The 24,270-nt window shown below is 38.2% G+C and overlaps 1 protein-coding gene across 1 annotated transcript in view; it reads left to right on the top strand.

Moving 5' to 3' along the window:
- The window catches only part of ULK4 (unc-51 like kinase 4), a 665,001-nt gene that overhangs the window by 152,799 nt on the left and 487,932 nt on the right, over positions 1 to 24,270 (top strand). Inside the window, exon 21 of the mRNA XM_049782607.1 lies at positions 4,743 to 4,870. Coding sequence (XP_049638564.1) covers positions 4,743 to 4,870 — 128 coding nt within the window. The remainder of the gene's footprint in view (positions 1 to 4,742; positions 4,871 to 24,270) is intronic.

Raw genomic sequence — 24,270 nt, 5'->3', positions numbered from 1 at the left:
CCCCACCACCAATGTCCCTTGTTTCCTTCCACTTCACCCTCCTTTGCCTATGTCAGGGGAAGGCATTTTGCTTTTTTCTCTCTATCTCTTTTTTCCTTTATGACACTGAGGGTTGCATAAATTTCCTTTATGACACCATGGTTTGCAATATTGTTAATTAAAGGGTACCATGCATGTCACATCCATTTTTAGTATCCAGTTCTTGTCCAGAGTGATATGTTCCAACTATCAATGTCATAATGGACCTTTCTCTATTCTAATTGAACTCACCACTTTTTTATGGCAAACTTCCTATCATAGACTAGTCCTGCTGTCCCTCATCCCTATTTTCTCTATATATCATTACCATATTGCCATTTATTATTCTTATATGCCACAAATGATTATTCTGTGTCTACACCTCTCCTTCTGACTCATTTTACTCAGAATAATAATCTGATGTGTTGATGTATGTACCGATGATGCACTGTGCATGGCTCAGTGTTTTTGTGTAGTCACAAAAACAGAAGTTGCACACCCGTACATTTTATCCACTCATTGTATGATAGACAGGATTCAAAAAAACTCCCTGTTTAACTAAACTCTGTGACAGATAACACAGTAAAGATAATTTGTAAAATTCACAATTGTGATCAAATCCAAGCTATTCACCACCCTGGGTGAGAGTATGGATGCCCACTACTAGCATCTTCTCCATGAAGAAGTGAAGTGGCTGTTCAGGGGAAGGGTGCTCTCTCATCTTGTTGGCAAGAGGGAAGAAGTAGTGCAGTTCCTGTGAGAGCAGAATTCTGACTTTGTACAGCCCCAGTTGTACAAGGAATGGGTAGCTAAGCTTGTGTATTTGGCAGACATTGTTCATTTTCTCTATGAATTTAATATTTCTCTGCAGGGGAGTTTCGCAAGTAGTTTTTACAGTGAGACATAAAATGGACGTGTTCGGGCCCGGAGAGATAGCACAGCGGCATTTGCCTTGCAAGCAGCTGATCCAGGACCAAAGGTGGTTGGTTCGAATCCCGGTGTCCCATATGGTCCCCCGTGCCTGCCAGGAGCTATTTCTGAGCAGACAGCCAGGAGTAAACCCTGAGCACTGCTGGGTGTGGCCCAAAAACCAAAAAAAAAAAAAAAAAAAAAAGATGGATGTGTTCAAAAAAGAATAGCTGTGTCTGAGAAGGAGATATTGAAATGTTTCCAGTCTTGCAAAGAATATCCGATTGGCACTTATATTATGCAGAAAGTCATAATATGAAAAACAGCATTTAAGGGCACTAGCTCACAGCTTTAATCATGACTACTCTGAACATGAGAATCCACGGAAAAGAAAGCTCTGGGTTGGAATTCCTTCATGGAAGATGCCCACCCACTCTTATGCAAAATAAAATATGTGTTTTAAAATCACTCCAGGCATTGTATTTCTAAACCCCACCCAACCTGGTCTGAAGAAGCAGGGAAGCAGGAAAGAAATAATAAACCAAGCTAGCCAGGAAAGGATGATCATGGAGTCCATGGCCTTTTACCTTGTACTCTCTGCCTAGAGCCCAAAAAGCTAGAACACCTTTTTTCTTTTTTTTTTTTTAATTAAAATCAATTCCCAATACCAGGAGGCTTCAGGTAGAGAGAGAGAGAGAGAGAGAGAGAGAGAGAGAGAGAGAGAGAGAGAGAGAGAGAGAGAGAGAGAGAGAGAGAGAGAGAGAGAGAGAGAGGAGAGAGAGAGAGAGAGAGAGAGAGAGAGAGAGGAGAGGAGAGGAGAGGAGAGGAGAGGAGAGGAGAGGAGAGGAGAGGAGAGGAGAGGAGAGGAGAGGAGAGAGAGAGAGAGAGAAAGTGCATATTCAGTGGGCTTTTACATATCAAAGGAAAAGGTTTAAGAAAGGATGACATTGGGGGTACACCTTTGTTTAGGGTTGATACTGGGTATCATCTTACACTCTTCAAGCAGGCTGCAGAGGCTGCACACAGGGCGCGCACTGACAGAGGCTAGGAGCAGTGTCCTGACTCCTGAAGTGACCGCCTTGCACACAGAAGAGTCAAATTAAAAGTGTAAAGAGCCACATGTGGCTCGGGAGCTGCAGGTTGCTGACCATTGTCCTAGGGTATATCCCTAGGAGTGGTATAGCTGGATTGTATGGGAGCTCAATTTTCAGTTTTTGAGGAATCTCTATATTGCTTTTCATAAGGATTGGACTAGATGGCATTCCCACCATCAGTGAATAACAGTTCCTTTCTTTCCACATCCCCATCAACACTGCTTGTTCTCATTCTTTGTGAAATGCATCAATCTCTGTGGCGTGAGATGGTACCTCATAGTTGTTTTGATTTGCATCTCCCTGAGGATTAGTGATGTGGAGCAGTTTTTCATATGCCTTTTGGCCTTTTGTATTTTTTCTTTGTCAAAGTGTCTGTTCATTTCTTTTCTCTATTTTTTGATGGGATTAGAGGGTTTTTCTTGTATAGTTCTGTCAGTGCCTTGTATATTTTGGATATTAGCCCCATATCTGATGGGTATTGGGTGAATAGTTTTTCCCACTCAGTGGGTGGCTCTTGTATCCTGTGCACTATTTTCTTAAGGAGATTATTGACAGAGAGGGCTGTTGTGCAATTGTATTGAGTAGGGTGGTTCTTGTTACAATTGGGTGTTTGTATTGTGTAATTCATCATTTAGATTCGATTTGGTTAGCACAAATAGTGTGAGTTCTTTTTTTGGTCTGAGAATATTTTTAGTCCTCCCTCCATATGAATGAGAGTTTTACTGGGTAGTGGACTCTAGGTTGGAAGTTTGTTTTATTCAGTAGTTTAAATATGTCACTGCACTGTCTTCTTGTCTTCTTGCTTGAATTGTTTCAAATAGGAATTCATCTTTTTCTTTTCTTTTCTTTTTTCTTTTTTTCTTTTTTTTGCCATTTGGATTACTATATGTCTTGGTGTTGGTTTGTTAGGGTCTATTTCATTAGGGACTCATTTCACTCTTAGATTTGTACTGATGCCTCTTTCTAGAGGTTGTTAAAGTTTTCTGCTATTGTTTCCCTCACCACTTGTTCTTCTCCTTTCCCTATTTCCTCTGCTTCTGGTATTCCTACAGTCCGTAGATTATTTCTTTTGTCTTTGTTCATTAAATACCTAACATCATTTTCTTCCAATGCTTTACCTCATTTCTTTACTGGTTTCTTTGTCATTTTTGGTTTGTAGTTTTTTCTTCAAGTTCTTCTGTGTGATTCTCCAACTGTGTAATTCTGCTATTATGGCTTGCTAAGACATTTTTTATTTCCCTTAATTCCATTTGTAAGGATTCTCTCATCTTTTGTAAAAGTTCTTCTTTGAATTGGTTGAATTGTTCATCTATGAATTTTTTAATCTTGCTTGCTAGTGATTCCTTGATTTCTGTTGCCATGGCTTTTATTGCCACTTTTAGGTCCTCATTTATTGGGCTTGTGCATTTTGGTGGACTTGGAAACTTGCTAGGATTTCTCTCTATATTCCCGGCTGCTAATGTCATCCTTAGTTTACCCATATTTCTTTGCATTTGGTGGCTTAGAGTGTTCTGCCCTTGGATCTCAGTCCTCATTTATCATCTGCGAAGCTAGGTCTATTCTCTGGAGTGCGGCCCTAAGTGGGTATGATGACAGTGGTTGCCAAGGTTTGGCCCTGCCCTCAAGTCTCCTCCCTCCTGATACCTACGAGAAAGTGCAGGGTCACCCTTCTCTTCCCTTCCCTTTCTTTTCCCCCTCCCCTACTCCCCTTTCTTCCTCTCTTTTTTCCCTTCTCTCTCCTTACTCTATTCCTGCTCTTTATAACTAGTTTGCAAATAGTCTAATTTTGCTTTTCTGCTTACTAGGATCAAACTTTGTATGTAGGTAGTCTTTTTGCTTATCAGTAAGACTTGTGTTAAAAAGGGAAAGTAACAGTAATACTAATACTTATCAACTGTGTGTAGTGTATTATACTTTTAATGAGTGTTTTAGGAAAATAGGTTTTTCTCTTATGTCATAGATTGGGTATTGATTTTATTTTATATTATACACTTATATGTGTAGACCAGATATACAATCTCTATACATATGATTTTGCAGGAGCCAGAGTGATAACACAGCAGGCAAGGAATTTGCTTTGCAATGGCTTACCTGGTTCAATCCCCAGCATCTCATATGATTCTCTAAGCCTGCCAGCAGTAATTTATGAGCACAGAGCCAGAAGTAACCCCTGAGCACTGCTATGCCAAGTAGAGTGTTAAGAAGCAGAATTTAGTATCCAAAGACTTTGCTGGCATGGATTTGAATCTACTGCTATGAATTTCTTCAAAATTCTTAAATTTTAAACTTTTTCTTTTAAAATAGACATAATGAAAAAATTAAATAGGGATAATGTTGCCAAGTTTTAATGGATAACTTTAGGTATAAATAAAAAATACAAATTAATGCTTATTCTATCTAATTTTTATTATGGGTTTTTATTGAAATATTGTTAGTTTACACAGATATACATTTAGAATTTTGCTCTTCAAATTAAACCTACCAACATATTTTGTTATCACAGTCTATTGGATACCTTTCCTTACTAATTTCATCTGCTGGTTATTAAAAACATTAAAAGTTTAGTATAGAGTCCAGTATAAGTGAACAATGGAAAAGTAGGAGCTGATATTTGATTTCCTACTAACAGCTGTTATGCAATATTTAGGTTATGTTGCCTTGAAAGTTACTATCCTATTAATTTTGTGTTTGGTCAAAATTTGTTTCTAAATGTCTCCTCAGGATTTTGTATCTACAATCATTCGTTTACTGGACAGCCCTTCAACGTCTATCCGAGCAAAAGCCTTCCTGGTTCTTTTATATGTTTTGATCCACAACCATGAAATGTTGCTGTTTAGCTGCCAAGCAAGGTATGGTTTTCACTGAAGGTTTTATCAAACACTTTGTCTTATGAGGATATTGGTTTTACGAGAATATTTCTTCATGTTTAAATATTATTTTATTTATATCTTGCCCAGGATTTACATTTTACTTAGAATGTCACTGAGGAAGCATGGGAACCAGAGGAGGTCTGTGGAACAGGAGCAGGGTGGTCAGAAAGTGTTGGAGTTTCCTAGATTTGGGGGGCAATTCTAGCAATTTTGGTCTTGTTTTTGGCACCAATTCTGGAATCAATAATAAAGTCATATTTTTCATGGTCCCAGGGCTCTGGAGCAGGTCATGAAACACTGAACAGCCAGGAAAGGGAAAAGAGGAGTCAGGGCAGATTTGCAGGGTGTAAGGACTAGTTTTCAGGAAAGAGGAACTGTCTCTGTGGGTTCCTGTTCTTCCTCTAAAAGGAGACACTGTCCTGTATTGTTTCCTCACCAAGGTGTTTCCTGATTAACTTCTGAACTGTGTGGTCTGTACTCTTTTGAGATCCAGAGGGACCCTGAAAACATGGCTTTATGCATATTTCTAATTGAAGACTCAGATTTTGGGGAGGGGGTTTGGACTACACCCGGTGACACTCAGGGGTTACACCTGGCTATCTGCTCAGAAATCACTCCTGGCTTGGGGGACCATATGGGTCACCAGGTGATCGAACCTTGGTACGCCCTAGGTTAGTGCATACAAGCCAGATGCCCTACTGCGTGTGCCACCTCTCTGGCCCCAGACTAAGAGTTTTTTGAGATGGCGCTAGACTGGGGGACTCTCAAACCTTTCCATGTAAACAGTCAAAGCAAAAATATTTTAGTATTTGTGGGTCAGCAGGCAAAATTGTGGAAATTGTATAGTTATATAAGAGGAAAAAAAATTCCCACAAAATCTGTGCTAACATAAAGAAAACTTGCTACTGATTGTTAATATTTTGTCATTGTTATTTATGGTACAAGATTACTAATGTGAAGAATATATATACATTTTTTAGGAGACAAGAGATGCCATTTGGCTGAATTAGGGGATCAAGTTAGTGTTCCTTTCATAAGTTGTAAATGTTCATGTTTTCACTCATTGAGAGAGCAGTTTAATGGGTATTTTCTGTTTTTTTTTCTAGTTGTAGAGACATACCTAGTAGTGTTGAGCAGGGTAGGAGAAGGCAGAATTTATCCTGGAACCACTCACTGGTCATTATGATATTGGGAATCAAACCTAGGGCCTCATTTATACAAGATTTCTTGAACCATATTTTTGGCCTTTGTTTTTCCCACTGATAGGGAGACGGGCTGTGTACAAGATCAGTTGCTTAGCATGAGATAATAGTAACCCATACTCATCACTTGGAAACATTTTGAGGTTTCTATTGGGTGCCTCCTTGATACTTGATTTCTCCACATCTAAGAGAAAATTATGTGGATATTTCTAATTAGCCTCCTGTGTTTATCATTGTTTAGGGATCACTGTTTTTTTGCTGTTTGCCTACCATGTCTTGAAAGCTGGTGTTTTATGTGTTGGTCTATTTTTAAGTTGTATTCTATGTTCCTCTCCATGTCAGTCATTTATTTATTTATATTTTTGGAATAATATATTTATTTAAGCACCATGATTTCAGACATGTTTGTAGTTGGGTATCAGTCATAAAAAGAACACCAGTGCAACATTCCCAACAATAATGTCCGCTAACCTCCCACCTTCCCTACCCCCTGCCTGTATTCAGAGAGGCATTCTACATCTCTCATTCATTAACATTGTCATAGTAGTTGTTAATGTAGTTATTTCTCCAACTACATTCACCACGCTTTGTGTTCATATCATGAGACGGTCCTTCCAGCCCTCATCTTTATTGTCTCTGGGTATTGTTACAATAATGTCTTTTATTTTTCTTAAAACCCATTGATGACTATTCTCTGTGTACCTCTCTCCCTCTGACTTATTTCACTCAACATAAGTTTCCATGTCCATTTAGATATAGGGAAATTTCATGACTTTATTTCTCCTGATGGCTGCATAACATTTCATTGTGTATATGGAGGGCATCTTGGTTGTTTTCAAATTCTGGCTATTGTAAATAGCGCTGCAAATGAATATAGGTGTGAAGAAGGCATTTTTGTATTGAGTTTTTGTGTTCCTAGGGTATATCTCTAGATGTGGTACAGCTGAATCATATGGGAGCTAAATGGCCAGTTTTTTGAGAAATCTACATATTGTTTTCAATAAAGGCTGGACTAGATGGCATTCCCACCAGCAATGAATGAGAGTTCCTTTCTCCCCACATCCCCACCAGCACGATTGGTTCTTGTTCTCTCTGTTGTGTGCCAGTTTCTGTGATGTGAGATGGTACCTCTTTGTTCTTTTGATTTGCATCTCCCTGAGGATTAGTGATGTGGAGCATTTTTCCATAAGCCTTTTAGCCATTTGTATTTCTTCTTTTTGAGAAAGTGTCTGTTCAATTCTTCTCCCCATTTTTTGTTGGGGTTAGATTTTTTTTCTTGTTAAGTTAGGTCAGTACCTTGTATATCTTATATTAGCCCCCTATCTGATGGGTATTGGGTCAATAGTTTCTCTGATTCTGTCTGTGGCTTTTGTATAATAGACACTAGTTCTTTTGAGGTGCAGAAGCTTCTCATTTTAATATAGTCCCATCTGTTTATCTCTTTTCATTTGATTGGAAAATGCTGTTTCTTCCTTGAAGATGCCTTTAGTTTCAATGTCATATAGTGTTCTACCTACATGTCATTATATATACCTTATGGTTTCAGGTTTGATATCAAGATCTTTAATCTGTTTGGATTTGACCTTTGTTCATGGTGTTAGATGGTGGTCTGAGTTTGCTTTTTTTGCAAGTGGCTGACCAGAGGTCTCACCACCACTTATTGAAGAGACATTCTTGCTTCATTTGCATTTATTGACCCTTTATCAAAGATAGATTATATGTCTGGGAACATTCTCTGACTACTCAAGTCTATTCTCATTGATCTGAGGGTCTGTCTTTTTTTCAATACCATTTTTTAATGTTATTGCTTTATAATACAATTTAAAGTTGGGGAAAGTGATGTCTCCATATTTCTTTTCCCACAGGTTGCTCTAGCCATTCGTGGGTTGTTTTTTTGTTTGTTTTTTTGTTTGTTTGATTATTTCAAATGAATTTTAGGAGTGTTTAATTACTTCTTTGAAGAATGTCATGGGTATCCCTTTAGGGATTGCATTAAATCTGTACAGTGCTTTGAAAGTATTGACATTTTAATGATGTTAATCCTCCCATTTCATGAGCAGGGTATGTGTCTCATTTCCTTGTGTCCTCTTTTATTTCTTGAAGCAGAGTTATGTAGTTTTCTTTGTGTAGGTCCTTCACTTCTTTAGATAAATTGACTCCAAGGTATTTGAGACTGTGTGACACTAATGTGAATGGGATTTTTTTTAATGTCCATTTCTTCTCTATCATTATTGGTGTATAAGTATGCCATTGATTTTTGTGTGTGTGTTACTTTTGTAGCCTGCCACTTTGCAATAAGAATCTATTCTTTTGGGGCCTGAGAGATAGCATGGAGGTAAGGTGTTTGCCTTGCATGCAGAAGGACGGTGGTTTGAATCCCGGTATTCCATATGGTCCCCCGAGCCTGCCAGGAACGATTTCTGAACATAGAGCCAGGAGTAACCCCTGAGCACTGCTGGGTGTGATGTAAAAACCAAAAAAGAATCTATTGTTTTTAGAAGCTTTTTAGTAGCCTTTCTTTATTTTATTTTATTGTTTTATATAAAATCTTTAAGTACTATGATTACTAACATTATTGTAGTATTATTATTATAGCATTATTTCACTCATAAACAGAACACCCACCTTTACCAGTGCAACATGCCCTCTACTAATGGTCCCCCTTACCCCCAATTCTGCCTGTATTTGAGTCAGGCATTCTACTTCTCTCACTCAGTAACATTGTCATGCTAGTTGTTAGTGTAGTTATTTCCCTAACTGCACTCACCACTCTTTGTGGTGAGCTTCATATTGTGAGTCAGTCCTTCTGGCCCTCACCTATATTGTCTCTGGGTATTATTTCAATGATGTCTTTAATTTTTCTTAAAATCCATAGATAAGTGAGACTATTCTGTGTCTATCTCTCCTGACTTATTTCACTCAGCATAATATATTCCATGTACATCACGTATAGGAAGATTTGTAATGAGCTGTTATGCATCTCATCTTCCACCTCACTGATTCTATCATCAACTGTTACTCTGTTTGAGAGGCTTTCCTCTGAAATTTTCATTTCCTCTACTGAGTTTTTCAGACCTGTTATTTCAGATTGGAGTTTTCTGATTTCTATCTTCACATTCTCTTGGTTCTTATTTGTGGAACAGCTTGATCTGTGCTTCCGTTGAGTTCTATGAACATCCTCCATATTTCTTTAAACTCCTTCTCTGAGAGACTAACAAGGTGTTTCACTTTTTGGGTCATCAGAGCTGCCATCTTCATTCTCTGTGCATGGTATTGGCCTGAGTTGTTTCCCCATTGTCACCTTTGTAGTGTGTTTTTTTTTATGATGTGGTTCATTGACTAATAAGATATGGGTGGAGATAGCCTACCTTGCTAATTAGCCCTGAGGAGATTATTTTTTCTAGGATCTTTCTTGGCTGCCTCACATGTGAAAGCAGGAAACCAAGCAAGGAAGAAAGCAGTGGCCTTTTATAATGTATCTTTTTGTTTGGTTTTTTTTTTTTTTTTCTTTTTTCTTTTTGTTTTTGGGCCACACCCGGCGGTGCTCAGGGGTTACTCCTGGCTGTCTGCTCAGAAATAGCTCCTGGCAGGCACAGGGGACCATATGGGACACCGGGATTCGAACCAACCACCTTAGGTCCTGGATCGGCTGCTTGCAAGGCAAACACCGCTGTGCTATCTCTCCGGGCCCTTATCTTTTGTACCCAAACACTAGTCAGGAATCACGCTTCACCCTTCTCAGGCAGAGACAATTTACCTTGCTGATGGGCCTGAGAACATTAATTTCGATTGGATCTTTCTTGGCTGCCTCACTCAGAAAAGCAGGAAAACACCTTCTCAGTCTTTTAGAGTCAAAAACAGGAGTTTCACTTGTCTGGTTTTAAATATATCACCAATGGTTTGCCTAGCTAAAATCCCCTCTTTGTGCCTGCCTCCATTTTTGCGAGACCCTCCAATACAGCCTTCTCAACACGGTCTTTCCATTGTTTCTTGGGTCTCCAGTCTGAATACCATGAAGTTATTGTTACACAGTGTGTGTTTGTCAGTCTGCATTTGACTCTTACACCTCAGGATCCTCCAATGACACTTGTGGTTCTACTACAATCAAGCTCTGTCCCTTCCTTAGGCCTTCACCACTTAAATCATTTGAGTTTCTGCTGTCTCCTCATCTGTCTTTATCCACTTTTTGGTGAATTCATCCCCTAACACAGTCACAGCTTTTCTTCTTACTTACTCAGTTTTCCATAATCACCTCAATTCTTTATCTGTATATTTGTGTAGCTGCCTTACTTAGATCATTCAGATTTCTGTTCACTTTCTTTAGATCATTCAGATTTCTGTTCAGCTAAGAGAGTTATTTCTTCTGAGAGTCATTCTGCCTATTAAAAATTCCATTTGGGGGACAGAGTGGTGGCACTAGAGGTAAGGTGCCTGCCTTGCAAGTGCTAGCCTAGGATGGACTGCAATTTGATCTCCCAGCATCCCATATTGTCCCCCAAGCCAGAATCTATTTCTGAGCGCATAGCCAGGAGTAACCTCTGAGTGTTACTGGGTGTAGTGCAAAAAAAACAAACAAAAAAATTCCATTTGGGCTTTGTATGTAATTGGTGGTGTGCTTTGCTTACGTATGTGAGGCTATGTGTCTAATCAAATGTACCAGCCTACCCCAATTAAACCCCCTTCCACTGTAACTCTTGCTCCAAAAATTATAAGAATGAAACTACTCGGACCATCAGAGCTTTGGCTTGGTGCAATTGGTCTTTCCCGCTAGTCACTGTGATGTAAAGACTGTGGTCTGGATGCATATCTGATCCTATTTCTACTTTGCCTCTTTCTTAGGTCTATTACAAAGACTTTGGACCCCACACGAGGTCATGTAATTAAATGTTGGTGGGGAGTCCTATAAAATATAAAATAAAGTCTTTATGATTTATTACCAGTACATTTCTGTTTTATAAACATAATTTATACTTATATTTTGAGGGTTGGATTAAAAAATTCTCAGTTGGGGTTATTGAGTAATTTTTTCTTTTAAAAGAAAAGGGAATGATAAAACCAAATGAGTTTATGAGCTTCAAATCTAGAGCAGCAACCCATGCAAGAGGGGTGATATAGGGTGGGGAGAGTTTGGTTTTGGGTGGGTGGGGGTGCTAGACTTCCAGGAGTGCTGAGGAGACTGATATGGGACCATCTGCTTGAGAGTGTGGCTGCTGGGGATGAAATTGATTTCTGTGCTTGAAAGAACAGCCTTCTCACACCACCTGCTTCATTACCATGTGTGTGGATCAGGAGAGAAAGTGCTGAGCCAGCAGATGTTTGTCATAATCATGGAAAGGCATCATGCTTGAAGGAAGAAGAACCAGAAGAGCAGACCACTTTTATTGAGGCAGAACTAATGGAACAGACAGAATATTTAACACACAAATAATGAAAACTCTATGGAGAGATAGTTTTTGGAAACCCAGCAGAAGAACTGAAAGAAAATTGCCTCTGTTGGGGACAGCCAGGGGGTTTTGAAAGCAAATCTGAAATGGCACATTGAAGCACACAGTCCAGTACAAAGACATGGAAAATTTGTATGAAAAGCAGACAAGGATAGGCATAGATTTAGGAGACCTCATATACACAATTCTGGGGTTTCAGGAGTACAGAAACTGATGGAGAAGGGTCTGTCATTGAAGAAATGAAGGTGAGATGAAATGAGAAGACGCTTTGTGACACTCTGACTTCAACATAGGATCTGTGCAAAAACCATGATCTCTAATTACACAAACCTGGCTGTGACAATTGTGATTGAGAATTTTTTTTTTTTGAATCATGAAGAAAGACTTTAGGGTTAGACAAATAAGTATGCCTGGAACCTGTAGTTTATCTTATGGCAGGATGCTTCATAGGTAGGGACACTTAGGTCAAAGGTTTTGTTTTTTTTCTATTTACCCTCAACTTTTGCCAAGCCTATGCAAATGAACTGCCACTCCCTTTCATCTTTTAGATAGGGGCTCCCACCTTTTTCATAGAACCATGATGACCTTGTTTTTTCTCATATTTCTGTATTTTTATATAAAATTAAGAAGGAAAATGAAAAAGAAAGGATGGGGGCCAGGCCAGGGGCCAAGTGATCTCAGGTGCATTGTTGGAGGGGAAAAATGGACAGAACTAAATATCCAAGCCCAAATAAACAACAATAGAATAAAGAGACACAAACTATAACAATCTAAACTTAACATGAGCCTATTATACTGGCAGCACAGGGTGCCAGAGGGTGCTCTCTGGGTCCATTGGTGGAGGGAGTTTGACACTGGTGATGGGAATGACTCTGATTCACTGTTCAGATATTTTCACAGATATATCTGAAATCCAACTATCAATGACTTTGTAAATCACAGTGGTTTCAATAAAATAATAAAAATAAATTAAAGAAATGATTATGCAGTGGTAGCCATGTGTGAGGGCACGGATTCTCCATCATCTCATTGAGGGAACATTTCAGACACTGCTAATATAGATACAGAGTCTCATTGTGGTTCCTCATTCTCATGAGGAAGACATAGCATTCATGTGTTTGAGGGTTTAAGGACATCCTCATTTCTTTTCCCATGAACTCTCTGTTGATAACCCGATCATTTTTTTCTACCTAGTTCCTTATATCAGTTGATGAGTTCTCCTTTTTTTGCATTTCATGCTAGAGGGTGCTCTTAGTTCCTTTTTGCCATGTATACTTTTTGTTTGTTTTTGCATCACACCTGGCAGTGCTCAGGGGTTACTCCTGGCATTCAAGAATTACTCCTGGCATTCTCAGGGGATAGCCCTAGGGGATGGCAGATTTCCAACCCAGGTCTGCTACATACAAGGCAAATGCCTTACCCACTTTTCTATCTCTCTGACTATGTATAATTTTAAATGGTGCATTGAAATGTAGCTGGAAGGTCTGTCTGCACAAGTAGGGCTTATGTCTGATTGGTCCTGCTACAGGATTATTAGTCAATAATCTTCAATGTAGTAAAAGATATCTGAATGTCAGTCCTAGTGCAATGAGGATGCTTCTCCAAACTTGGCCCAGTAGGCATGTCAGACTACCAACAATCTACAAGTCAGTAACGGGAGAGAATTAATGCCCTCAAGCTTTGGAGAAATCAAACTTTTATACAGGCCTCTGATGTTTCCCCAGGCACCTCATTTCCCTTTTTCTGTATCTAGAAACCTCATACCACTATGTTTATATTTCACATTACCCAGAATACACTGCAAAAGTCCTGCAGCAGTGGGAGGAAAGGGAGTCTCCAGCAAGCTCCAAGTGGAGGGAGGGACAGAAAATCAAATTTTCATACAGCTTTCCCTTCAGTCTTTCTACATTAAGTCTCACCACTGCTTCGAAAGTGTCTGATTTCCTATCTTTTCCAGATTTCCACCATGCACAACCACTTGCCAGCATAGCCTCTCTGCCTGTGGACAAATAGGGATCTTGGCAAATTCTAAGTAAGCAAACACTAAGCAACAGCTCAACAGCTTTCAAACCACAATCAGAAACAGCACCTGACTGTTTTGGCCATTTTTTCCTGCTCCCTTTCTCTCAGCTTTGTGCCTTTATAACTGTTTTACTCTTAGTTTCACAGAGTATCAAAGAGTATGTTCAAACAGAAGATAAATTAAATAAATAAATAAATAATTAAAAAGAGGGGTGGCAGTTCTTTTGCATAGGCTCAGCAAAAGTTGGGGTAAAAAACCTTTGGCCTAAAAGTAGGGTGTCGCTACCCATGAAGCATCCTGCCATAAGACCAACTACAGGCTCCAGGCATACCCCGAATTCTTTCTTCGTGTTTCCAGGAAAAATTGCCTTCAATCACAGTTGTTGCAGTCAGACTTCTGTAATTAGAGATCATGAATTTTGCACAGATTTTATGTCGAAGTCAGGGTTTCATGGAACATCTTCTAGTTTCATCTCTCCATTAGGTGGCAATCCTGTCCTGAAAGCATGGTGTTGCTCTTCCCAAGATGTCAGAATATCCTATAAACCCTGGAGCAAGTAGGTGCTGGGGCAGCATTAGGGCCAACCCTGCCTCCAAACAGTTCTTGGAGTTATCAACTACAAAACTGGCATACCTAAAATTTTGGGTAGCTAGGAGTTTCTGTAGGGAATTGTGAAAAAGTGGTGAAGCTGGGCCATTGGTGTTGCAGCAGTAATGTGTGTGCAGCTGCCAGGGCTGGCAGGGTAGAGAATTGCCATTTCCCATTCTCAAGGGGTTCCAGTACAATGAACTTTGAGGTCAGTATTATCTGTGAAATTTTGCAGCTAGTTTTGCTTCTCTTTTTAGAGTTAGATGAGTCTATGACAATGGCAGCTTGGGCAGATATGAAGGTCAGCTTTTAGTGTTACCTTAAAATGAGCAAAAATTCAAATTTAAAAGTACTAACACATTATGGTATTTTATAAAAAGAAATATAAGTCACTAGCCACCTGTATTTTCTTAAGAACTGAAAAGTTTCAGCCAACTGCAAGCTAGAATGTATACCTGCTCCAGTGTTATAGATGCTGACAGAAGATCCGAGGCTCTTGGAAGAGAGACAAAAGTTATTAGCATCCAAGCATAGCAGATAGTATTAGTTTCTATTTGAATGGGTTCTCTTTGACTCCTAATTCTTGTCGTGTGGATGCATTTTGCGTACTGTACCACAGTAAAGTAGTTTGTATCACCTCATAGGAGCCCCATGAATAGGAAACACCCAGTTACTAGGAGTAGCAAACCATCCAGACGTTACTCCAGGAAAGAGATTGTGTCTTTTTCACCTTGGCCTATAGTGTACCTTCTTCCTGGGGGGAAAATGCCATATTCTTCAAAATTGTATGCTTTGCACACATCAACAAATAGATGGGAACAATACTGTTACTATCTCTTCACAAGACTTAAAAGAATCCAAGTGACCATGGAGAATTTCTTTCAATATTGTTAAAGTACTTACCTTTTTAAGAAATTGCCAGATTGTTTATAGAGTGATTATATACATATGCTTGGGGGGAACCATATAGGTTGCTGAGTTGGCTGCCCCAGGTTGGCTGTGTGAAAGGCAAATGCCATACCCTATGTAGAAACTCTATGTAGGCTAATTTTGTTTTGGAGGCTAGCATGAATAGATAAGGAAGCTCAGCCTCAGTGCTTGGGGGTCCTCATGTGTTCCTCCTTGTTGACCTTTTTCTGTCTTTCATGTGTTTCTTGTCCAGACTGTTTTTCTGAATCTTTGGTTAGGGGAGAAAGATTGAGGTTGTTTTCTCTTGTCAGAACCAGAAATCCAAAGTCACTTTCAAACACGACTGTGGAAATGTGAATGACTCTAACTTTGGGGAAGATATTTATAAACACCATCACTTAATAATACCTGTGCATATTAGATGCTAGGAGTAGAGTATGAATTATTTAGGAGATATATTTGGGGTTTTTCAGTGTAGCCATATTCTCATGATCTGTACCTACAAGTTAATCTGCTTTCCATTAAGATTGAAATACCTCAGTAAAAGGTGGCAGGCATTGCTATAATATAAATACTACATTAATAGATTTATTTGATTAATATGAAGGGATTTTTATTTCAGATAAGTGAGGAAATATAATTATCAAGTTATTTTTATAAAATAAATTCTCTATGTGTATATATGTTTATCTAATTTATGTTTGTATATAAATTATATATATGTATATATATACATATATAATTTGGGGAACATATATGGCAGTGCTCAGGATTACTTTTGGCACCATGTTCAAACGACCATACAATAACAGGAATCAAAACTAGAACTTTGCTTAGCATGCATTCTAATCCTTTTAGCCATCTCCCCATTCCCTTCTGTTTGTCATTTTTGTGATCCCAGGGATCAAACCTAGGACCTTTAACCAGTATATTTTATGAAAATTTGCTTAATGAGACTGACTTGGCCCAATAATGCTAAATTGACTCTCTGATTGTGGTCAGGAGGAAATTATTTGATATCTTCATTTTTATTTTTAGCTTTATTGTAATAAACATGTTTCGTTCCTTTAAATAAGAAAAGGACTAATAAGCACAACCATCAGAGAGAAAATAAAGGATTGTTAGCAATGGTACAAGTAGATTTTGAGGGATTAGAGATAATCTTTTAATGAATATATATACCTACTTCATTTTAGTTTGTAGATGGAATTTACTAATAGAAACACATAAGCTGTCAGTGTAAACTGGAAAAATAGTTGGTATTTACTCCTTTGTACCTCACAATCCAGTTACTATATGAAAGTGCACATAAAATGCTGGGGTGAATATAAAGGTATGGAGAAAAGAGGCAGACTTCAGGTTAGAAAGATGTTAAAATTCTTAAGGATGCTTCTATAGAGGCCAGTTCATCGTTCCATACAGATTCTTTGAAATTCTAATAGCAGCTGGAATGGCCAGGGTGCTGCTCATCTGGCTGAGAACCAAAGATTTTTTACCAGGATTCAGACTCACCTTTGCTACATGTGTTTTTTCCTGTTTATTGTCATCACTGGCAGCCTTTTATGCGTGAAATTTCAGCACACTTTTTCATAATGTCAGCTTTTAAATCAGTCTAGCATGACAGGGAAATTGAACTGTCAAAATGAGATAAAAATGATATGATAAGCCCTAAATGTCCACCTATTTCCCAAAATGGCTTCCTACTCATATTGTCTACAACAGGTCATAAAGTAGGGTCTTCTGTATTTTCAGAAATGATAACCTTTTTAAAGATGAACAGTTTCATAAGTTCACTGTTGAGGTGTTGCTGGGAGTCTGAAATGTCACATCCTGGTGGATCAGATTTTCCTAGTCCCCCACCCCATTCTCCATAGTTTTGATATTAACATGGTAATCAGATAAACTTAATAAATAAAAACTTTGATCTTAATAGAAAGATTTGTTTAAAGGAATATTTACTTTGTATTTACTCTGGTATGTACTCTGGTTTGCGGTGTGGGAAATTTTCTTCTCAGTTTACACCATACAAAAGTCAATTCCAGGTGGATTAAAGAATTGTGTACCAAAAAGAAATTATAAACATCTGGATGTTTACATATTTAAATATGAGTAAAGAAAGTTTTTTTATGAGCATAGAGGTAATGAAAAAAACAATAAAAGGAAATACTGATAATACTGATACTTTTTTTTTTTTTTTTGGCCACACCGGCGGTGCTCAGGGGTTACTCCTGGCTGTCTGCTCAGAAATAGCTCCTGGCAGGCACAGGGGACCATATGGGACACCGGGATTCGAACCAACCACCTTTGGTCCTGGATCGGCTGCTTGCAAGGCAAACGGCACTGTGCTATCTCTCCGGGCCCAATACTGATACTTTTTAAACAAAAGTTTTCATATCTTCTTTGAATCTTAAATTCATGCTGGTAAAATGGTAATTTTTTAAAAATATAGTAAGAGTTCATCTGTGAATTTTAAAATCCATAAAAATATGAACATATATTTAGTCTCATGGGCTAAACTGATAAGCAAGTAATGTTTCTGTCTTTTATAATATTAAAATTAAGAGCAATACCCACACTTTCTTATGTTCAAAGTACACACAGGGGATGGAATATGAGTCAAAAGCTAGAATTTATGCTTTACATGTTGAAACCCCAGTCATGATCTTTGGTACCACATGGTTACCTGAGAACCACCAGTAATAGTCCCCAAATATTATATGGGATTAACCTATGGGTACTACCAATTGTGCCCCCCACACCCTCACTCCAAATGTGCAAAGTACACAGTCAGAAACAACGCTGAAATCAGTTTTGAGAGAATTTAAAAAGTATATATCAGTGATCAGAGGAGATAGCTCAGCAGGTTGGGGCATATACTTTAGATGAAGGAGGCCTAGGTTCATTTCCTGATGCTACATGGTCCCTCCCTCAGGAATGACTTTTGAGCACTGGGTTGGGAGTAGCTATTGAGCATTACTGGTCATGTCTTAAAGGCCAAAATAAATAAAAATGGTAATGTATGTCCGTATCGCCTAGCTCCATAAACTCCATAAACATTATTCTTGATAGATCTATAATATAAGCTTTGAAAAATTATGGGTACACTGGCCTTACAGCTTAAAAGCAGTCCATCTCAGCAGGAGAGACTCTGCCCTGCTAAAGCCTTGCCAGCTGCACCCACCATTCACAACTACAGCTTCACCAATGGCCCAACTTCTCCATTAACTACTGATCTCTGCAGAGATGCCTAAACTACCAAAATTCCAATTGTGCTAATATTTTGGGATGACTTCACCAGGACTTTTTCAGAGTGCATGCAGGTACCTTCAGTCCTCCTTCTCATGCTTCTAGAAGGCTTGGTAGTTGAAACCACACCCCACAACCATCATGGTATCAGCCACAGATTTTGGAATTCCACAAAGCATACATTGCTGTGTGAGACAACTCCAAATTTCCCAATACTGTCATCCCAGTCAGAACACATCAATTTAGATGTCAATGCAAAATTGAAGCCACCTAATGTTCAGAACCAAAACAAATAATAGAAAGGTCAACTAGCAAACAATAACATAATAAATCTCTGACAATGCTCATTGTGAAATACAATAATTTTCATGATTTTTTTTTTTTTGGTTTTTTTGGGTCACACCCGGCGGTGCTCAGGGTTACTCCTGGCTGTCTGCTCAGAAATAGCTCCTGGCAGGCACGGGGGACCATATGGGACACTGGGATTCGAACCAACCACCTTTGGTCCTGGATTGGCTGCTTGCAAGGCAAACACTGCTGTGCTATCTCTCCAGACCCATGATATATATATATTTTTTTATTTACTTATTTATTTATTTTTTTGCTGTGCTTTAAAAAATAACTTCAGAGCCAGAGTAGTTGTGCAGTGGTAGGGCATTTGCCTTGCACGTGGCTGACCTAGGATGGACAGTGGTTCGATCCCCGACGTCCCATGTGATTCCCCAAGCCAGGAGCGATTTCTGAGTGCATAGCCAGGAATAACCCCTGAGCATCACTGGGTGTGGCTCCAAAACCAAAAAACAAACAAAACCCTTAGCATTTACCTGTAAACAAGCAATATAAAATATATTATTTCAATCTTGCAGGGAGCAGCATTGGGAATGGGTGGGAATTGGAGGGTATTTTACATTGCAGGTGGGATTGGTGTTGGATCATGGAGTGGCAGAAACAAATGTATTATGAGCAACAATAAAATCATGGTCTCAAATAAAGCAATTTATAATAAAATATGGAAATATATGTCTGGGTTTGTATATGTGGTTCAGAGGTAGAGCATATGCCTCAACAAGTATGAGACCCTGGTTTTGATCTCCAGGTTTGTAAAACCAAATAAAAAATGTATATCAGGAGTTTCAATTATCCATCAGTTCTCACTGTTATAAGTAAACTCAAATCCCAGGTGTGCATCTTGCAGATGTCAAGTACTTGAAAGAGTTGAATCTTTTGAGACCCTGCCTTTCCTGGGTGATTGTTGAGGTTCTTATTAACTTTACTATTAGGCATAGAACTACTCAAAGGCTCTTCAGAGAGTCCCTGCGTTGTTTTTACCCACTCTCTTCCATTTGGCAGCAGCCAGTTTTCCATTGGTAAGATGATCAGTCACTTTTTGGGAGCTCTTCCTAAGCAGTGCTTGGGGATCTCGGGGCCAGACCTCGTGATTTTGGTGCAACTGAGTCTTAGGTGCTTAGGCCTGTATTGTAGTACTGTTGAGCCCTGACTCTGTTGAGAGGATCATTGGTTTGTAGCTGGTGGTGATGGTGGGCTAGTGGCTTCTTTTGCAGGGATCTGAACACTAAGCTACCAAATGTATGGTGTGTGGTACAGATTGTTGAGTTAGTTCTATGGCTCCTGATCAATTACTCTGAGCTGATAGAGGATCATTCTTCATGTCCCAAACAGAATTATGGTGTCCCTTGGTGAAAAACCTTTCTGCCTTGGGCCTTATCTAGCAGAAATTGGGGTTATGGAGACTGGGAAAAAAGTTCTGTAAGCATATTGTTAGAAATAATAGTGGGAGATGTTCTCTTCTACTTTCTACTTTCTACTTCTACTTTCTACCCCTTGATGATTAGAATCTGTTCTTTTGCAATGAAAAATACAGTATAAACATACTTTGTTTACTGATGCAAAACATATGTGCTGTATGATAAAGCCCAGTTTTCCATTATGTTGTTTCCCAGTTGGTGTGTTCCTCCTTTCATATTTGCAAAGTACTTGTGAGTGATGAATCCGTTCATATTATAGGATGATTAAATTTCATGGATGTGAGCACTGTTAATAAGTTCTTTGATCAGATAAAATGCTGTATAATACCATGATAATAAATGAGATGCTTTTTTCCCCTGAGGGACCACATCTAGCAATACTCAAGGATTATTTTTGATGCTGCACTCAGGAATTGCTCCTGATTGACTTGGGGATCATAGGATCATATGGGATGCTGGTGATTGAACCTGGATCAGCTACCCACTATACTGTCACTCTGACCCCTTAAGGAGACATTTCTTTTGTGTCTGCTTAGGTGCTGCTGCAAGAAGAATATGGAAAGGAAAGAAAATCTACTTCCAGGACAAATATATAATTCACGGTCCCTTTCATAAACCAACCTACACTATGATGGTCTGTTGGTCTGTTCAAGAAATGAAGCCAAAATGGCTTAGCAGTGATTTTTCATGTTGACTGGAGTGACAGTGGCAGCATTATGTCTTTATTGATGAGAAGATTTTCTTTTGCTAAGCCCATGCATAGCCTACATTTTTGCATGTTATATGTAGATATAATGAGAAAGCCCAGGGAAGGCTGGAGAAGAGATTGAATAACATTTACAGAGCATCATATTGGCTACTATTAAGAGTATCTTCTGATATATATATCTTCTGAATATATATATATATATAAAATATATATTAAGAGTATCTTCTGAGATGTTAAAACACATTCTTTTTTTAAAGAATTTTTAACTAATTTTCAAGTTTGATATATTGACTTTATGCTTTTTCTAACTGACTCTCTTAGTAAGTTGTTGCTTTGTACTTATCAACCACTATAATTAGTAGATAATCTGTATTTGTGGTCATAAATCAACTCAGAGTCAACAAAATACATTGTTTGGAGTTCTTCTAACTTTGAGAACTGTCTTCTACTGATTGGGGTTGTAAGGCAGAAGTCTACTTCTATTTGATGCATGAATATTGAACCATTCACTAACCAGGTTCAATGTTTTTCCTCCAAAGTCAACTGATCATACATAATTCCTAATCAGGATCAAATGAAAGGAGATAGTGTAGAAAGTATGTGTTAAGTCATCAACTCATGCAGCTACTACATTCTGGGCCTGTTCAAGCTCCATATATTATATAGATCAATTCACTTGATGGCAGATTACTGCTATGAATATCTACCCAACCTAGTGCCTCGATGATCAGATTAATGACACAGATAATACTAGATAATTAAAATTATTTGGTGGCATTTGAGGACTATTAACCTAATAGTGGTACAAATAAAGATGAGAGAGAAAGAGAGAGAGAGAGAGAAAGGAAGGCACACAGGAACTTAGTTATATGTGTGCTGGCAAGGAAGGGGAAGCAGAATTCAAGAGAAAAGAACTGGAAAGTATATGAATGGAAGACAAGATTACAGAGATTTGTTACTGAGAGAATGACATGGTTGCATTGTGAGAAGTCAGTTACTATATAAGTGTTTTAGAAGTGAAGAAGCCATATGTGCCTTAACAACTTTGTTTTTCATCTGTCTTTCCGATTTTTGCCCTCACCTGAACCATCTTCACTGCATCTTTTTTTCCTTTATCTATGAAGTGATTTTACATATTCCTGTAGTTTCAAATGCACATCTTTCTGATCCATCCCAGGCTTATAATACTTTAACATACTCAATGCATGCTCAAGAGAAATCTTCAGCTTAACTTAACCTCAGTTTAACAAACCATATCCAATTTCTAGTTCCATCATTACTTTGATACTACCCAAAAGTTGTCAATGGAACTCAGAGAAACATTAAAAGCATTTTTATAGTTATTTAGCCCACACCTCAAAACTAACCTGTTATTTCTGTTCTTATCACTCACTCAGTTAAGTTTATCAACTCTTCTTTCAAAAGATGACCCACCTCTATTTGTCTATTTCTTTCTATTAAGACCACTCCTGGAGAAATAGCACAGAAGATATACTTGTCTAACATGAGAACAACCCTAATTCAGTCTCTAATACTACATTTGGTCCCCTAAGCAGTATAAGGAATGACTTTGAACAAAGAGCCAGGAGTAAGCCCCCAGCACAGCCAAGTGTGGCCCAACTTTCCCACTGACAAAAAAGATTTGTTTTTTGTTTTTTTTTGTCTTGGTCCAAGTCAATGGACCTAATGGCTCTCTCTGTTTTCAGTTTCCTAATACCTAATGTTTCTCTCCGTTTTAAGTCTCCTGATGGGTCACTCTGATTAGTTTTATATCTCATCCCACCCTCCCATAATTCATGTTCTGTATAAACACTAAAATAATAGGATGGAAATATCTTAGAGATACTTGAATTCAAGCCACTTCTGATTATAACATGAATAACTAGTTCATAAATAGATTGTGGGAACTATGTTCACTCTATATAATTCTTTGATAAAATATAATATATGATATAATGATATAATTATCTTTGATGAAATAGACAACTCATTTATAGAACAGATATTTTACTATGATTATCCATATATACTTATAGTTGTATAAATTAAATTATTTGTAAATTGCTATGATAAATATTTTTTTACTTTCCATGGGAGCAGTAAACTGCTCTGCTGGTTCAAACAGGGGTTCACACACAAATGGTGCCCAGGCCCTGCAACATGAAGCATTACCTGGGTCACCTTAGTAGTCCCCTATGACCTTATACAGTGATACTTGGGGGCATGGAAGACTGTATGGTGATCCTTGAGGAACCATGCAGTGCTGGGAGTCCAAATCAGGTCAACTTCATGCAAGGCATACTCCTTTGTCATTATCTTATTTTTCTGGTTTCCTAAATTATTTTCTTTGTTTTTTTAAATAAGTTTCTTTAAACTTTCCATGCAAATATTAAAAAACTTATTTTTTAAAAATTGAAGTACCATTTGTTTACAAGATTGTGTCTAACAAAATGTCAGTATCCTCCACTACAGTCCATTGGACCCCCCTCTACCCTTTTAGCCTGACCCCTTGGTAACCACAATTATTTGTATAAATGTGTTTTCATTGGACATTTTCTCTTTATTGCTTTATTGTTATATATTTCACATATGAGTGAAATCATCTGGCTTTTATCTTCTGACTTGTTTTGTTTAGCACAGCCCTTTTCAGTTTTATCCTTGTTATAGCAAAAGACAAGATTTCATCTTTTCTAGTAGTTGAGTAATATTCCTTAGTGTATATATACTTCAGCTTCTTTTTCCACTCATCTGCCATTGGGCACTTGAGTGCTTCCCATATGTTGTCTTTTGTAAATAACATCCCAGGAGCATATTTTTAACTGCTTTTTTGAAGTGTCACATCAGCATGTTTGACATCTGTTTCTGGAGTTTCATCTGGATCATATGATACAGTATTCCAGAATATGTCATCTCTTCTTCCATTTAAATTGTTTCAGACATCACTTTTTGCACCAATATCTGATGCTGTCACAGAAAATTTAATTCAAATTTCAAGCTCCTTTGTATTAGATTTGTCTCAGGTATTTCTCCTGTTTTTCTTTGTACTTCACATGATTTTATGGCATATATTTTATTCTGTATTTTTCACTTTATAGTGGGAAGGTTTGCCTGTAAAGCTAACTTGCCTTTACCAGAAAAAGAAGTCCTGAAGCAGTCTCTGCTCAGTACCAAGGCAACATTATTTTCTTACAGCCTCCCTATCTTTCTCAGTTTCTGTTACTGACTATTTAATTTAATGGCCTTAAGTACAAAATGCCGGTGGATCATTTTCAGATTAATGTTACCAACCCAGACCTTTCCTCTGGACTCAGACTCACAAAGCAAGTGTAATACAAAGTAATTTATTATTAGACTCCATGTATAAGAGTTTTTTTTTTTATATCCCAAACATGCTCTTCCAAAGCCATTCCCATCTCAATAAATTGGAGCTCTATTCTTCCAATTGGCTCCAATTGCATGGAGTTATTATTTTTGTCTCCTTTCACAACTCAG

This window comes from Suncus etruscus, chromosome 10 (assembly GCF_024139225.1).
Source record: "Suncus etruscus isolate mSunEtr1 chromosome 10, mSunEtr1.pri.cur, whole genome shotgun sequence".
NCBI lineage: Eukaryota > Metazoa > Chordata > Mammalia > Eulipotyphla > Soricidae > Suncus > Suncus etruscus.
This window is presented reverse-complemented; position numbering and strand designations above follow the sequence as displayed.